We start from the raw sequence: 17,451 nt of genomic DNA on the forward strand, positions 1-17,451 counted from the left end.
CTGCTGTAATAGTTCTAGTCCCTCAAACACCTGGCAAGCCATCTCCCCTTTCACTGCTCCCCTTTCTATATTCAATGGCTCTACCCCAATGATCCCTAATAAAGTATTTGAGTATGCAAGCCAAATAGATCTAGATATCATATGGTTGGTATTCTTGGGCAAATAAATCATGCAAATTATAAAACATACTAAAGAAGATACAGAATTAAAAAATAAATTGAAATCTGAATTCTACTATTGTCTTTTTATCCCTGAAAGTATGATCTTACATGACACAGGGTATACACATCCCACCTCACTTTAGGATACACTGTTCTAGTTAAATAACTATTTATTTGAAGTTTTTAACCAGAGAATACAGTCATTCTATACCACTGAACAAAAAGTCCTCCTCCTTTATTCTAGTGAAATCATCTTTTTCACCACGGTGGGGGGGGGGTATTAGAAAAGCACATACAGATTAGTGAGAAGCAGCAAGACAGTGTACTTAGGGAGAGCATCTGCTAAACAACAGAATGTTCTGTAATTGGTATTGCTTCCATATACTTCAAATAATCTCACTTTTGTAACTTTGTTCTAACTGTTCCCCTCTGTCCAGGATATTACTTACAACAACATATACAAACCTTACAGCCTGTTCAAGACCAACATTAAATGCCAAATCCATCCCGAAGTCTTTTGTAATTAAAATTAATTTTTCCTTGGGCCCTTCCTGGTGGCACACCAGGTTGGAGCACAGTACTATGAAGATAGCCACAGCCACTTCATGAGTTCGATCCCCACCAGGGAAGTGACCCAACATGGTGTGGCAGACCTCTCCTGACCTGCCTACTACTCCCCTCAGCAGTGTACTTCATTGATCTGCCTGTTCTGCTCCCCGCTCTGTCTCTGGTGAATCCTCTCACTGCACCTGCACCTCTGGCCTGTATCCCAGTTCTGTATGCATAAATAAGTAAATTTTTTTAAAAAAAAAATAATAATTTCTCCTTTATCCATACTATCCACAGCAGTTTGTACTTGTCTTATACCACATATTACTTTCTATTCTAGTCTTCCATCATGTCAATGTCTTACCTTCCTTTCTAGATAGTAAGTAAGTTCCTAGAATATGAAAACTTTCCATGGTCCTAAGATTATTTATTAAAGACGTGGCTTCTCAATGGTCCCAAACTAAATATAGCATTTATAATATATGCTAAAAGTGTGAAATTTAAATACTGTCTAAATATCATTTAAGCTAGTATCATTATTATAAGAGTTTCAAAGTAAAGTTACCCACCTTTCAGAAATTCTTTCACAGTAAGAAACTATATCATTTTCACACCAAAGCATCATTTACTGTAGGGTATTCCCACTGGTGTAACTCATTCCTTAAAATTAGAATTACTCTTTTACTGCAGCAAAAGATCCGTAAATTTATCATCACTTTTATAAAGAAATACATGTATATTTTGTAAGTATAAAGAACATCTAGAAATAAATATCAAAGCACCTCATGTAACTTTCTATCCGGTTAATGTTGTTTTAAGTCTCTTACCCACTAAGTTCTTTATCTAAGTTCAATTCTGTCCAGGCAAAACTTCCCTGGTTATTGTACATTTAGTGTTTCTTTTACCACAACTGCAGGAACTACCTCTTAAAAAATCTGTCTTTAGTGAAATGGAAAGGTGGTTGTTCTGTTTTATCCAAATGAATGCTTCTAAAATTTTCAAAGAAACATTCTCCATAACCGTTAAGTATTTATGTTAGAAGAGATCAAAGTTTTAAAAAAGAGAGAGGATACATGTTTACAGTTTTGAAAGCCATAAGGTAAAATACAAATACATATTGTGTTAGAAAGGCACACATGGTAAAACAATACCCTGAGCCCAAAAAATACATTAGGTGTAACTCATTTATTTACCTTTACGGTACCTACTAGTTTTAAGTTTTATCAACCAATGCAAGAAAAAAATTAATATTCTTTACTATCAATCCATTAGAGATGAAATGATTTAGAGAAATGATTACAGGCCAGTAAATTCATATATAGCTATTCCAGGGTCTCTTAAATACCCTACACTTTGCCTGCAATAGTCCTTCAAATATCAAGTTAGATGAGAAGTCTTTCTGGCAGATGATCTATCTATTCTATTCAATTTAAGATATCTCATGTATGAAAGTGCTATGACCTAATAATAAACAAGTCTAATACCAAAGTCCATCTCTTGATCTAATTCAAGAGAAGGGCCATGAAAAGAAGTGTCATTCGTGTGTGTGTGTGTGAGAGAGAGAGAGAGAGAGAGAGAGTGTGTGTGTGTGTGTGTGTGTGTGTGTTTAAGATCTGCATTTTTAATGTACAACATGACTCCTTTGGCATAAGAATGTAGGTGAAGACATAATTTGTAGAATAATAGGCACTAATATTACACACTGCTCAGTACTGTCATATTTCCAATCCATCAAATTGATTAATGCTATAATAACTCTACACAAACCTATCATTTGTGCACTAATGAAGTCAAACCCAGTTTATCCTTAGGCAGCTTGATTCCAAAAGCTCATAGATGTCATCTCTTCAGTTTCCAAAGACTATTTAGACAGTGTTACACAAAAGGAGTAAGAAACATGTGTAGCATATCTCCAAATTTGGATGGCTTCCTGCCAAAGGTATAAATTCAAATACTACTGATGTAACAAAATGCTCAATGAGCATTTGGCAGTTCTTAAATATGGACAAGTTACTGCAAAACAGTCAGAGAAAAGAAGGAAATAAATTTACCAGCTTGACATAAATACTATACTGATGATCTCAATGATATCAACACAGACACTAAGTGCAAAACCCATCAAGTTTTAAGCAGTTATGATATGAAGGCTTAATTTAAAACAGATATTTAAGATGTTTAGACTTAAAATATGATATGGTACTTTATCAAAAGTGGAATTTTAAGAGCTATGTATCAGATTCAAAAGCAATTGAATCTGCAAACTATAATATAATTCAAAAATAGCATGATAGCCCAGAAAATACTGATTATGACGTGATTAAATATCAATGCCCCTGAGCTACTGTTTCACAGGGCTGCTTAATGATATTACACAGGATGTTTAAGCAGAAAAGAACCTCTTCTCACAAAAGGAAGGTAAAACCATTCCCCATCATCTCAACTGTCAGATACCATGTTCATGTCAGAAAGTAGCTCAGGTGGGAAAATGTAGAAAAATAGTCTCACACTGTCATTTCCATAAACCCAAAATAATGAATGGGAGGTAGTATTTTGTAATATAGTGATAAGGCTACTTTCTTAGTACATTTGGCTTGCTAAAACACAATACGACAACTGAATGGCTCCTAACAACAGAAATGTATTTTTTATAGTTGTAGTATGAGAGTCAGGGTGCCAGCATGATTAAGTCCTGTCAAAGGACTTAAGACCAGATTTTTGCTATGTACTCACATGGTGGAAGAGACTAAGCTCTTTGAAATCTGTTAGAAGAGCATTAATCCCTCAGCTTTTATGCTCTAATCACCTACCAAGGCTCCACCTTTTAATAACATCACTTTAGGAATCAGGATTTCAATACATGAATTTAGAGGAAAGGGGAACAAATATGCAAATCCTAACAGCTATAGAGAGAATATGCCACAAGCAAGAGCAGATACGGAGAGTATAGACTACCTTAGAATAAGAGCCCTAGAGAAGTACAAGACATAATACAAAGGGAATTCTGGACTCTGAAAGAAGATTCAGTTCAAAACTATTCCCCTGGTTAGAAGTTATTATCAGTCTTTATGGAGAAGAAACTTGCTGACTGATATCAAAATCCACTATATAGTCTGCATTGCTTATTGTATGCAAATATGTAAATTGTACATGGTTCCATTTTTAGAAAGTAAACTTAACCACATTCTACAAATCTGTTTTATCGTTCACTTAATAAATGCTCAGAGAATATACAAAAAATGAGCAATCCCCCAAAGAATATAATATACCAGGCACACTATTCAAAGCACTGAAGATAAAACTATAAAGAAAATCAAGTGTCAACATTTAAAGTACTTAGATTTTGGTGGTGTCATGTAGTGTCTCCATATTTGTTACTTTTATGTTTCAAGTTTAGAGTTCTGACTAACGCTAGATTCTATATGGCTCTGACAATAAAAAATATTGATATAGCCAAAACAAGATATAAATCTACTTGATCTATGTTACATAGAACTGAGGAAAAAGTATGAACAATAGTGCATAATCTCCAAAATGCCAAATGAATGCCAATTTACTGAGCCCATGATAAGTAAATTATATCCCATAAATCCCTCATCCATATTTGCAATCACCCATTCACTTGTAGCAAAATGTAAACTAAAGATTAAAGAGACCCAAGGAGGGAACACATGGGAGAATGATAAAGAATTAATGTCCCAGGCAAATGGGTACTAATCCCCTTGCTACTCAGGAAGCATACAGATTAACAAAGCAGATGGAAAGTCAGGAAAAACTAGAAGAGGGTAGAGCTTTCCCCTCACACAGTTGGGGCCCAAACAAAACTAGAAAAGAATGAGAGTCACTCTCCTTATGGTCAAATTCTATCTAAACTGCAGGTGATGATTTTCTATCTAAACTTCTATTTGACAGATGATGATAGCATTTAAGAATCCCCAAGACTCATACAGCTTATTTCCAAAATATATATAAAGAGCCCTTACAGTTCAACAATAAAAAAAGAGGACAAATAACTCAATTTGTTAAATGGGTGTAGGATTTAAACAGACATTTCTCCAAAGGAAGATATAAGAATGGTCAATAAGCACATGAAAAAGATTCCTCAATACCACTAATCTTTAGGAAAATGAAAATAAAGACCAAAATAAGATAGCTCTCCTCATCCACTAGAACGACTAATCAATAAGACAGATAATAACAAATGTTTAAAGAATGAGGAGTAAATAGAACTCTCACATACTACTGATGGAAATGTGAAAGGTTTGGCAGTTTCTTAATTTGTTAAATACAGAATTACCATCTGACCCAACAATTCCACTTGAAGGTATTTGCCATTAACGTTCACAGCAATATTATTCAAAATAGTCAATTTATTCCAGTTGATAAAATAAATGACCATCAACTGGTAATTGGATAAACAGAATGTGGTATATCCATACAAAATAATACTATTTGGCAACAAAAAAGAACCAAATATTGATATATGATTCTACATGGATGAACTTCAAAAGCATTATGCTCAGTGAAAAAGCCAGTCACAATTCTCTAAGTATACTACAAAAATCATTGAAGTATACCCTTAAAAAAGGTATGGAAATTACACCTTAGTAAAACTGAGGTAAGTAAAAAATTTTAAGACTCACACTGCATTTATTGTGCTCTAAAGTGCTTAACATAGTAACAATCTCACAACTTTATGAGGTAAGTCAGTGTTATTATCCATATTTCACAATAAAATAATTGAGGCATAAACATTAAATAATTTTCCAAAAGCTACAGAGCAAGTAAATGTTAAGTCTTGGGGTTTAAACCCAGGAAGTCTGGCTCCAGAGTCAGTGAACACACAGCTATATAGTTAACCTTCTTAAACAGTTCACAAATAAAATTCTTGGGTAACAATATATAACTACAAATGAAACAATTATAATACTCTTATTAAAACAGTTCTCCAGAACTCCCTGGAGGCACAGCACTCTGAAGCTATCCAAAGCCACTTCAGCACAAGTTCAATCCCTGGCCAGGGGGGTGACCCACATGGCATGGCAGACTTCTTCTGACCCACCTGCTGCTCCACTCAGCAGTGTACTTCATCGATCTGCCTGTTCTGCTCCCCACTCTGTCTCTAGTGAATCCTCTCACCCCCCACACTCCTGGCCTGTACCCCAGTTCTGTATGCATAAATAAATAAATCTTTCAAAAAAAAAATAGTTCTCAATCGTCAGTGTATGAAAATCAACTCAGGGCTTCATAAATCAAATATACTCTTGGGCCCTCCCTGGTGGCACAGCAGGTTAAAGCACAGCACTAAGAAGCCAAAATCACTTCAGCATGAGTTCGATCCCAAGCCCCAGAGGTAATCCACATGTCGTGGTAGACTTCTCCTGACCTGACCGCTGCTCCCCTCAGCAATATACTTTGTCAGTCAGCCTGTTCTGCTCCCTACTATGTCTCTGGTGAATCTTCTCACCATCCCCGCACCTCTGACCTGTACCCCAGTTCTGTATGCATAAATATTTTTTTAATTAAATATACTCTCTAAACTCTAAACTGAAAGGTTCTGACACTGTAGAGATAAGGACCAGAATCCAAAAACATCACAAACACTCTCAGTAAATGTGATGCAGTACACACATATAGACACACACACACACGTACTCCTGGAACACAGAACATATTTGAAATAAGATTAAGTTCTTTTCATTTCTTCATTCATTTACCTCAGAGAATATGGTAATGAGTATCTGTGTGGACTCATTTTATTCAAGATTTCTGACCATCTTACTCCGCTTAAGTTAGTTGTGGATATGGCTTAAAGCCATGTTTCAGTAGAAACATGTTGCAATTTTATAAATGTTTTCAAATAAGCCTTTAAGATTAATGAACTGAAGCCTCACTTACTTTGGAACGAAAGTAGTTAAATAATATTTTTTCCATTAAATGTAATCAATATGGAAAATAAAATTAAGTAATTATGAGACTTGAACATGAGCTATCCAAACCTACATGAAACTTGAGATCAATTTCATAAAACTGACAAACTACTGGAGGCTAACAAGGGTTTAGAAACAAATTCACAGCATCAATAAGCCAGTAACTCAGGCTAAAATGAATACAAGTTAAATTTAAAACCTTCCATTCTCTTTTAGTAAGCATGTGCATGTCATGTTCTCAAACAGTAACGTCTAGACTCTGTCCCATTATAAAAATGATCTACCATTTTTCATTATTTTCCAATAAAAACCAGGTCAAATATATATGATTGAATAGATACGAACCTTGCAGCTAAGACTCAAAATTTGAATTCTCTTTTTTAAAATGGTAATCTGAAATTCATAAAAGAAAAGACAACATTCACCCCATATCTGAGTGCCTCTGAGAAACAGATAAATATGAGATCAATAGCATAACTACAAAATCAGCTGGATAAGATTAAAAGTGCAATTACTGGCCAAAAAAAACAAACAGAAGATAAACAGCCACACACGTCTCAGACCTCAACAATGTTATCAATATTAACCTACCTTAAGCTGTGATGGTTTTCTAAATCTAATCCTGAAAAATGAAATAAATGCCTCCCCACTCCTCTAAACCAAATACAGTATATGCAATAACACCAACTATCTTTTGTTAAATCTTCTATGTGCACACTGTTCAAATTACTTTATATATACTGGCTCTCTTACATCAAGCTATATAACCAAAGAATTCCTTCCTGCTCCTCCCTCACCCCTCCAAGCAAACCACAGAACAAATGAGTCCTACAGAGGATCTGATGTGTTGTTACAGCTCCTCAAGCTTGGCAGAACTACAAGGTTCCCCGAGAAAAATCACCAAAAACAAAATAAGAAATAAGATAACATAGCTTAATCATCACAAAACCTCTTCATGAATAGAAGTGCTGGGGTAGAAAATCCTCAGAGTCATAGAAAATATATATATGAAAGGATTTAACTTAACATAGGTTAATAAACTTTCAAATGTACTAGAGAGTATAAGAAAAAGACAAAGGTGAATACAAAACTCACTGCTCTCTAAGATCTGATTTGTTTGAGTATACAAAGGAAAGACAGAAGACCCAATCATTTATTAACTTATTTCCAATATTTACTTCTAAGTAAATAAAGGTAGCGTAGGGAAAAAACAAAGGCCTCAAAGTTAGACCTTCCCAACGCTACAACTAAACTGAGTAACCTTGGCCAAGTTGCTTAATTCTGTCTTATCTCAATTCTCTCATCCATAAAAAGGGGAAATGTTACCTACCTTGTATGGCTGTTGGATACCTAAAACTAGATAAATTATATAAGTGCCACATACCATCTCTAGTTCACAAAATGTACTTAAACAATAATTATTATTAAGTATCAAACCAGAAAAACATATAAAGCACTAGAGGACCACTCTTGAATTGCTAGTTTCCTCAGAAGACCTGAGTCACAAGATGAGATGAAATCTAAACTAGATTTGAAAAATAAAATCAGGTATGCCAAACAAAAGCAAGAAGGGAGAGGAACTGAAAACTTAGCAATCTAACACCCCTAATTCTGAATGTAAAGTACACACTTAAGGCTTCCTAAATTATTTTCTCTAATATAGGAAGCACGACTTCATAGTCAATACTGTTTCAATGAATATGTCCCACACATCCATTGCATAGAATGGATGTCTGAATGTAAATTCAAAGGCAATAACTATGTTGTACCTCTTTATATTCTAGTATCTAAAAATGTACAAGCACATATTAGGTGCTCAACCTAACAAAAATATTCAAGCAAGTCTTTCCCTATCTAAAGTATGAAAGACATCTGACAGGAGGGAAACAAACAGTGTAACTCTAAAAATAAAATGACCAAAACAAATTAATGGTAACAGCTCAATAAACTGAATGGTGTAAACTCATGATCTCATTTTCTCTCCAAATGGTCCAATGGTTCTTAACACAATAATCATAATATAGACTTTTTTAAGAAAAAAAAAAAAGACAACAAATGTATGCAAATATGTGTACACAAACTGGGAAGGGAATGCAATGCAAACGTGTAACACTCGTGACCAACAGAATATAAAGGAAGTAATGTTGTGAGACTTCCAAGGGAAGCGCATACAAGGCCCTGCAGCTTCTCCTGTTAGCGTGGACACATGCCTCTGGAGAACTGAGCCACCGCATAAAAAGTCTGACTACCCTGAGGCCACCAGATTCTTAAGAAGCCCAGGCCACAAGGAGAAATCAAGTTTAAGTATTCCAGCTATGTTCCTGGCTATATTCCTAGCCAGAATCAATTGTCAAGACATATGAGTAAAAATGATTCCAGATGTTTCCAGCTCTCAACCACTGGCTCACTCCTAGACTTTGAGTCTTTCCAGCTGAGACAGTGAGGTAGAGTCAAGTTATCTTTTCCGTGGCCTCTGTGAGTTACTGACCCACAGCATATTATCATAACAAAATTGATGTTTTACACCCCTATGATGTAGGCGAGTTTGTTACACTCAACAGTAATTGAATAGTTACAGTTGATTCATCTAACTAGATTCCCTTTATTCATTTTCATTTACCAACTGGCCCATGATCAAGTTGATTTATCAATTCTACTTACTGCTTCAAGCACAGAACATGACATTGTCACCTTCCCTCCAGACAGTTCCATTTTACTAACACACTACCCTGAAACTTTACCTTCCTGAAATCTCACTCTCCAACTTCCTAACCACATCACTGCTCCCTGGCTTCTAGTCCCCAGAATTCAGAACCTTGTGATTATAATGGCTTAGCCCTCATCACTTAAAATTCCAATTTGATGGTAGCTGCTACAGAATTCAAGAAATGAGGAAAAAGAAAATCAAAGAGAAAAATTACTCAGTTATGCTAGTAAAATTCAAATATTACTACAATCTTTTAACAAAAGAACAGACCAGTAAGGTCAATTACTTATGAGAGAAAGAAAACCAATGTAATAAATAATGAAACACATTTTATATTGTCTTTAAATTCCATGATTTCTAAATATTTCACTTTCTATATGCTTGATTTTTTATTTAAATTGTCACCTTCTCCAAACAGCAGCCCAATGACAATATAGAGGAATTTGATGAAAAAATACATCAAGAATAACTCACAATCTCAACTAAAATTACCATTTACAATAAGGTGTAATAAAAGGATAGTAAATTTTACTTTTACACAATTTCTCATTGATAAGTAATCTTTCTTAAACTTATAAGAAAATTAGAAACATCTCTTATAATTCATAATGCCAAAACATTTTCCTGTAACAGAAAGACTTATAATCAAAAGAAAAGGAAGTCAACAAAAGGCCAAATCAATAAGGAATCAGCTATCAATATTACCTTACAGAAATAAAGACTGAAGTACTGAGGGATTCTTCATGTTCTAGTCAACCCTCTATATATTTTGACCAGGTAATGAAATAGGACACTTGAGTGGAAATTCCAACATTTTTTAAGGCAAATTGTCATAAAGAAACTTCTTACATTTACCAAAGTTCTTAGAGATAAAAATATGCAATCAGCACAAAAACCTAGCTAAGTGTGTGAGTACAATGGAAAGCTTTTTTAATGGCTTCTATTTTGCTAATGTGGTTATAGTTAATGGGAATTGCCACATAAAATGATTGCTTTTATGAAAAGAACCCTCTTTATTACTATCCAATCAAATTTCATTTTTATTACAGATGTAGGAAAGTTCAAAACCATGATTCATTTATAGAGCATACAAAAATAAGAAAAGTGTTCAAGAATAGAGTAGGAGATCATTTACAAAGCAATTAAAAATTAAAACATGAATTTCTCTTACTGGCAAGGCAAATATTTCTACACAGAAATGTCTGCAGCTGGTTGCTGAATCTTATAACTTCAGTCTTCTACCAAAAAATGTGAAGTTTGAATATCTCTACTTGATATCGTCAATCTAACTGCTTACCAAGAAGTCTGAAAAATGTTCGAAGTTTGATGATGTTTAATTTTCACTCAAATATGGAAAGCTTAAGCTAACATCAATAACGCAAAAGTCTTCTGAGAAATAAGACTGTCAAATGTTATAGGGCACATGCCAACAAAAATCTTTCAGTTCAAAATTAAAAAGCAGTAACTTCAGAGTATGACATGTTAATAAAGCATACAAGAAAGTTAAATCTCACATTATGCTTAAATGTGGATTATTTGAAGTTCAGAAAGCAAGCTTTTCAAATGGGCCTAACATATTCTAAATTTCCTGAAAAGCAACAAAACATTGCTTCTAACCACAACACTTTGCCTAAAATCTGAACTATAAATTTGTCTTTGTTTTGCTTCTCCATCTGCCCCTTCAATATGAACTTCACATGTGCAGTTAAATAAAAGACAAATCATAGGACTAATATGAATGAAAAAGAATTTCCAGTTCACCAACTCTCAGCATTTCTTCAGTGCCTTCCTCAGTATAGGCAAGTCCTTACAATTCTGAGTATAAAAACAAAATATCTTTTATTTTCAAGAACAAAAGAATTGAATACATAGTATTTTTCCAATTAACTGTGACAATTATTACCAATAGAGATATTTAATTATGCAGATGTAAAGCTGGATCATTCTCCTCATTCTCAATAAATCTTATGAGCAGCAGCGTAATATCTATTATATAAGATTTTAATCTGTATTTTCCACTTATTGGAGCCTCTAGAACCCTTCTGAGATTTCTTTAAAGTACAGATTCCCCAGATATGGAAGAGATGGAATAAGAAAACACTCTTGCTGGGTCTCCCTCGTGGCTCAAGGGGTCCATTCACAGCACCATGTAGGTATCAACAGCCACTGCACCGTAAGTTTGATGCCGAGCCAGGTAGGTGACCCACGTGGTGCAGCAGACCTCTCTTGTCTCATCCACTGCTCCCCTCAACAATGTATTTCAGCACATCAGCCTGCTCTGCTTCCCACTAGCTCTGGTGAATCCTTTCACTTCCCCCCCCCCAACCTGTGGTCTACACCCCTGTTCTTGTATGCATATATAAATAAATGTTTAAAAATAAAACTCTTGCTGACAAAAAAAAACCAAAGTTTTTTAATGTGACAGTTTACTATGTATACTTACTTTGAAGATGCTTACTTATGGGTTTCATGGAACCCTATAAAACTATTTTCGAGGTTATACTATAAATTAATGCTACAGTAGAATTAAGTTATTAATAAATTTAAATAATTAAGCACCCACATACCCAAAATGAGATAAATGAAATATTCCAAGTCTTCTTTTTTCAGCCTTTATATAGTTTACTGAGCTGCTAAATAAAGAACAGAAAAGATATTGTCCTGATTTCCAAAGATTAATAATTACAGGCACTCCCTGGTAGCACAATGGCTTAGGACACAGCATTGCAAGCTGGCTGCAGCCACTTCAGTGCAAGTTCGATCCCCAGTCCTGGAGGTGACCCACATGGGATGGCAGACTGTTCCTGACCCCACCCACCACTCCCCTCAGCAGTGTACTTTGTCAATCTACCTGTCCTGCTCCCCACTCTGCATCTGGTGAAGGCTCTCACTGCCCCTATACTTCTGGCTTATACCCCAGTTCTGTATGCATAAAAAAAAAAAGATTAATAATTATAGTATGGTGAAATTAACCAATATGCTTAAGATATACCAAGGCATTGATGAATAAGATCATTCAGAAAAAATGGTATAGTTGCTGATAAAAATAAAAATAAAGACACTTTGGATATTTTTCTGCTGTCCAAAATGGTAATAGGATAACATTACAAATGTAACAACCTCAAATGCTCTTAAGCAATAAAAGTAATTACAGAAACTGGAGCATTTATTATGAACCACCCTATACTAGATATTTAATATATATTTTGTATTATAATTTTACAAGGAAGATGTGGCCTAGAAAAGTCTACCCAAGTTCACAGATGTGAGACAGAGCTGAGCTTAGAACTCAGTTATGTCTTATTCCTAATCTATATACTCTATCACATATGGAGCTTCAATTTTTCCTGCATAAAACAGTTAACACCTATTTAAAAAGTTCAGAGTTAATATCAGTAATTTATGTATATAATCATCAAGTATAGTGACTCAAAAATACTTAATCATTATAAGTAACCCACTATTTATTAGCTAAGTTTTTAAGGCTAACACTTTTTGGTGATGTCTAATAATGTACTCCTCTGAAAAGACAAGGGATATTCTCTAACTGGCAAAGAGTTACATACCTAAGTCATACAGGGAAGAATAAATTTTATAAAGAAGATAAACATGGCTAGAAGTTCCCAAACATATAACCGTGAAACAAATAACTTAGAAAAAAGTTATAGAAATAACTTTAATATTACAATAACTAGTTATAGATGTTTTGTATCAATGGCTTATGTATCCTATTTATAAGTAGCTTTTAAAAGCTTGACCAAATTTGTATCTGTATACATCAAATCAGAAGCAAAACTCAGAAGAAGAGAAAAACTGATAGGTAAGCAGTTAAAATTAGTAATAAATATTGCTGAGTACTTATGCACAAGACACATTGTGAAGAAGCATTGTATTTTTTCAATTAATCTTTAAATACTCTATAATTATCTTTGCCATTTTGCAAATGATTTTAAAAAGACAAATAATTTGCCCAAGATCCACAATTAGCAAATAACTGAGAACCTGGTCTCTTAAGTTAATGTCCACAGATATTTCGAAAACATGGAAAAGGAAGTGATAAAGATTGCAGATCCCTGCTGGGCCATACAACTGCACCTCTCCTTTTGTGTGGGTCTGGCAGCGCTGTGGGAGTCCCCACACCTAAAGCCACTCCTGGGCAGGGATGGCCAAGGAGTCAGGTGTCTATCACAGAACTCCACCCTTTTAACTATTTTGACTGCGCCAATGTAGCCACACAATCCTCCCCTATTTATTTGGAGATTATAAGTATATATTTATAACCAAATGATTGTTTAAAAAAAAAAAGTTTAACCAAAAATGCAGGTAATGCATTTAGAAAATATTGCTATTATTATGTTCCCAAAAAGTAATAATAGTTTACAACCCTATAGTTTTGAGGGTAACTTTTCCCTAGGCCCACTGAAGTATGAGAAATTATCATATTCATTTTTGAACAGGTGGGAAAGTTATCTATTGTTAGTGACTGAGAGGTGGGAAAGTTATCTACTTGTTAGTGACTGAGGGCACATTCTCAGATGTTCCTTGTCCATTTGCATTTTCCCCATGGATTGCATGTTCCTATCCCTCCCTTATCCTATTCGGTTGCCTTTTCTAATTAATGTGTAGAAACTTAGGCTTTTCATCATACTAAGTTTTTTAGATTTGTCTCCAATCAAACCTTTCAATTTTTTCTCCCATGAATTCTGGATTCTAAAACTTATGTAGGCCTCATCTCAAATCTAACATTACTAAAATAGTCTCTATATTCTCTCCTAATTAATTTGGAGTTTTTTCTGACTTTACCTCTAGATCTTTAATCGATCTGGAATTTATAACTCAGTATCCCAACATCATTTACTTAATTACTCATTTTTTAAATGCCTCCTCCTTAGATAGCTAAGATGACACAGGTAAAAATCTTCAAAATTTTTAAACTTCACTAACAAGAAAAATTCCAAGCTTATTCAATGTTTACTAAGACAGTAAGTTGTTCCTTAAAAATTAATGTATTAGGACACCAGCAAAAAGTAAAATGTTTGAATTTTTTTAAACAGCAAAAATCTAAATTAAATCAATGATCTAACTAGATAAACCTGACCTTTTCCTTTTTTTTTTTTTTGCCAACATAAAAGGTAAAAGTAGAAATAACCAGTTTGAAATTTCAAAATTACTCAGTGAGTGAGAGCACAAACATTTATTTAGCACCAACTGACAAGTGCTCAGGATGCAACTGTAAACAAAATAAGTACCACCCCTGCTATCACGAAACTTGCAATCTAGCTTGCATGAAGCACCTAGAAAACAATGTATCTAAAGGACCAGAGAAATGTCTGTTCACACCAAGACAATCTAATAAAAAACATTCTGGTAAAACTTATGATACATTCAGTACCTTCCATTTCCAAAATACTATCTTATTTCCAATGTAACCTACTATCTTTCATAACCCATACCTAAAATATGTACTAGTCTCACTTTCTCAATTTATTGAAGTTTATAATTAGAACCTCAATATCAAAATAAATCTAATCACACAGTCCATACATCAGACCAAAGGAGTTTTGACAACCTAAGTGCCCCAGGACAGATGAATGGGTTAAGATAGGCATAGTATAGCTACACAATGGAATAATACTAACCTATGGAAAAAACCTCTTGCCATTTGCCACAACAAAGAGAACTGGAGGGGATAGTACTAAGCGAAATAAGTGAGAAGAAAAAAACAAATGCCAGCTAGTATCAATTATATACAGAATATAGAGAAATAAAACAAAGGGTCAGATAAAACCAAACCTGTAACAAACCCTAGAAATCTGAGTGTAGAACTGAGGCTAGCAGGAGCAGCAGGGAGCAAAGTGAAGGAAACACAATGGACTATGGGTAATAAAGGACTGTGGGTACCTTGGTGGTGAATGTGGTGCGGTAACATACTCTGAAGGGTGTGATCCTATACCTCTTCTGATCATACAGAGTTCTAAACAGAAAGGCTACTTCTTTAAAGGATTTATTGATTTTTAAATATTTCAATAAATCCTAGACACCTGGCAGTACTGTCTTACTTGGAAGCAAAAACTTCCGTGGCCCCTCAATAATAATGACTAACAAGCGGGACTCGTTATTGACAAGTCACAGAGGCAGCCTTGCGGCCACGCCCCCCTGCCCCCCCAATCCCAACCCACCGCCTCCTCCACCCACCCCACCTCGCCAGGACCAACCCTAAACTGGACAAAGCACCGCTCAGGGGACTCCGCCGCTGCGGCATGACCTTGGCCAAGAGTATCTCTCAGACGAGCCTCCGAGGAGGCTGGTACTGTGCCGGCCTCCATCCCAGGCCTGCGTTCGGCATCTTGGGGCACCAGGTTAGGGAGGCTAGAAGGAGATGCAACCCTAGACCCTAAGCTGCTCCCCGCGACTGCCCCACGCCGGTCCGGCCTGTCCGCGCTCCTCCACCACGCGCGCTACCTGCGATCTGGGAGACGAAGGCTTCCGCCACTAGAGACATGTCTGCTGGGCGGCCCCGCGCCCGCGGCTGCCGGCGATTCTCAGCTTCCTCCTGCGCAACCCCGGTGGTTCCGGGACCCTAATAGGATTGGACTTGGCTGAGACACTTGCAAAGCCCACTCCCACAGCCACGGCGGCGGCGACACAGACCCCAAGGTTACCGCCAGGCCTGGACAGGAACTTCCGGCGCAGCCGACAGCGGCGCACGAGCCCTTCCGCCGGCCCCGCCTCCGCCCTCCTCCCGGGCACGGGCCTCGGGCCTCGGGGCTCGGCTCCCAGCTGGGGCGCGCTGGGCGGAGGCTGAGGTGCTTCGCGACTGCAGGCTCTGGCCTAGAGGGCAAGCTGCGGCTTGTCTGACGGTTTTCGCATCCTTTCTTTATGCAGGATTTTGTAACCATGTAACACTTGTATGCGTTCTAAATACCAGTGTTTTTTTTTTTTAAAGATTTACTTATTTATGCATATAGAACTGGGGTACAGGCCAGAGGTGCAGGGGCGGTGAGAGGATTCACCAGTCAGAATGGGGAGCAGAACAGGCAGAATAACAGCATACACTGCTGAGGGGAGCAGGGGGCGAGACTGGAGAGGTCTGCCGCGCCAACCAGGCCTTTTTAAAGACGTGTACAACGTTTTATTTCTTTGCCACAACTCAATGGGATGTTTGTCACCGGCATTACGTTAGGAAAACGGTTTAAAGGTTTATTCTGCCAGCTTTGGGAGTCGCTCAGGTCCACATTCAAGCTTGGGTTGATTTCCTGTTCCACAACTCTGCTAAGTTGATTCGAACTCAGTGTTTAGTGTTTAACTTTACTTTATTCAGGCAAGCTTACCATGGGAAGGAGGGGTGAGCATGGCTGAGGTTGAGGTAGCTTGCCCTTCGACTCTCTTCATCCGCACTGGAGCTCATCTGGGGGCACAAGATACTTTAGTTTCGAGTACTCCTTCCCTTCAGGAGAAGGGGAGGAGAGCAAGAAAAGGAGACACTAAATCCTATAAGTAGCTTTTTTTTAAAGATTGATTTATTTATGCATACAGAACTGGTGCATAAGCCAGAAGTGCAGGAGCGGTGAGAGGATTTACCAGAGACAGGTTGGGGAGCAGAACAGGCCGACTGAGAAAGTACACTGCTGAGGGGCAGCGGACGGGTCAGGAGAGGTCTGCTGCACCATGTGGGTCACCTCCGGGGTGGGGATCGAACTCATGCTGAAGTGGCTTTAGCTTCTTAGTGCTGTGTTTTAACCCACTGCCGCACCTTAGAGGGCCCCTCATAAGTAGCCACTTGCCCTAATAATTTCTTGTTATAGGTATATACTTATATATACTACCTACATATACAATTAAAGAAAAAGCAGAATGTGTTACACAGGCACAAAGAAAAAGCAGTGATATGGACTTAGAGATCATTAAGTGGGCCAAAACTTCATCCAATAATGAGGAACAGGCTCGCAGAAATGGTGACTCATTTTCAATCACAGAATACATCAAAACGGATAGCTTACTAAGTTTTTGCAAAGGAAACTTGGTGTTCTAGGAATTAGCACCCATGACATTTAGGAAGCTTTGTCTCCTTTCCTTATGCTTCCATCTCTTTCGAAGCCTAAATTTA

The 17,451-nt window shown here is 36.7% G+C and overlaps 1 protein-coding gene across 1 annotated transcript in view; it reads right to left on the bottom strand.

Moving 5' to 3' along the window:
• MTX2 (metaxin 2) overlaps positions 1 to 16,061 on the bottom strand; it is a 55,785-nt gene extending 39,724 nt beyond the window's left edge. Inside the window, exon 1 of the mRNA XM_012724527.1 lies at positions 15,807 to 16,061. Coding sequence (XP_012579981.1) covers positions 15,807 to 15,846 — 40 coding nt within the window. The 5' untranslated portion in view covers positions 15,847 to 16,061. The remainder of the gene's footprint in view (positions 1 to 15,806) is intronic.
• Positions 16,062 to 17,451: the final 1,390 nt, after the last annotated feature.

Source organism: Condylura cristata, unplaced genomic scaffold, assembly GCF_000260355.1.
Source record: "Condylura cristata isolate star-nosed mole 26May11 unplaced genomic scaffold, ConCri1.0 scaffold00002, whole genome shotgun sequence".
In the NCBI taxonomy this organism is placed as follows: domain Eukaryota; kingdom Metazoa; phylum Chordata; class Mammalia; order Eulipotyphla; family Talpidae; genus Condylura; species Condylura cristata.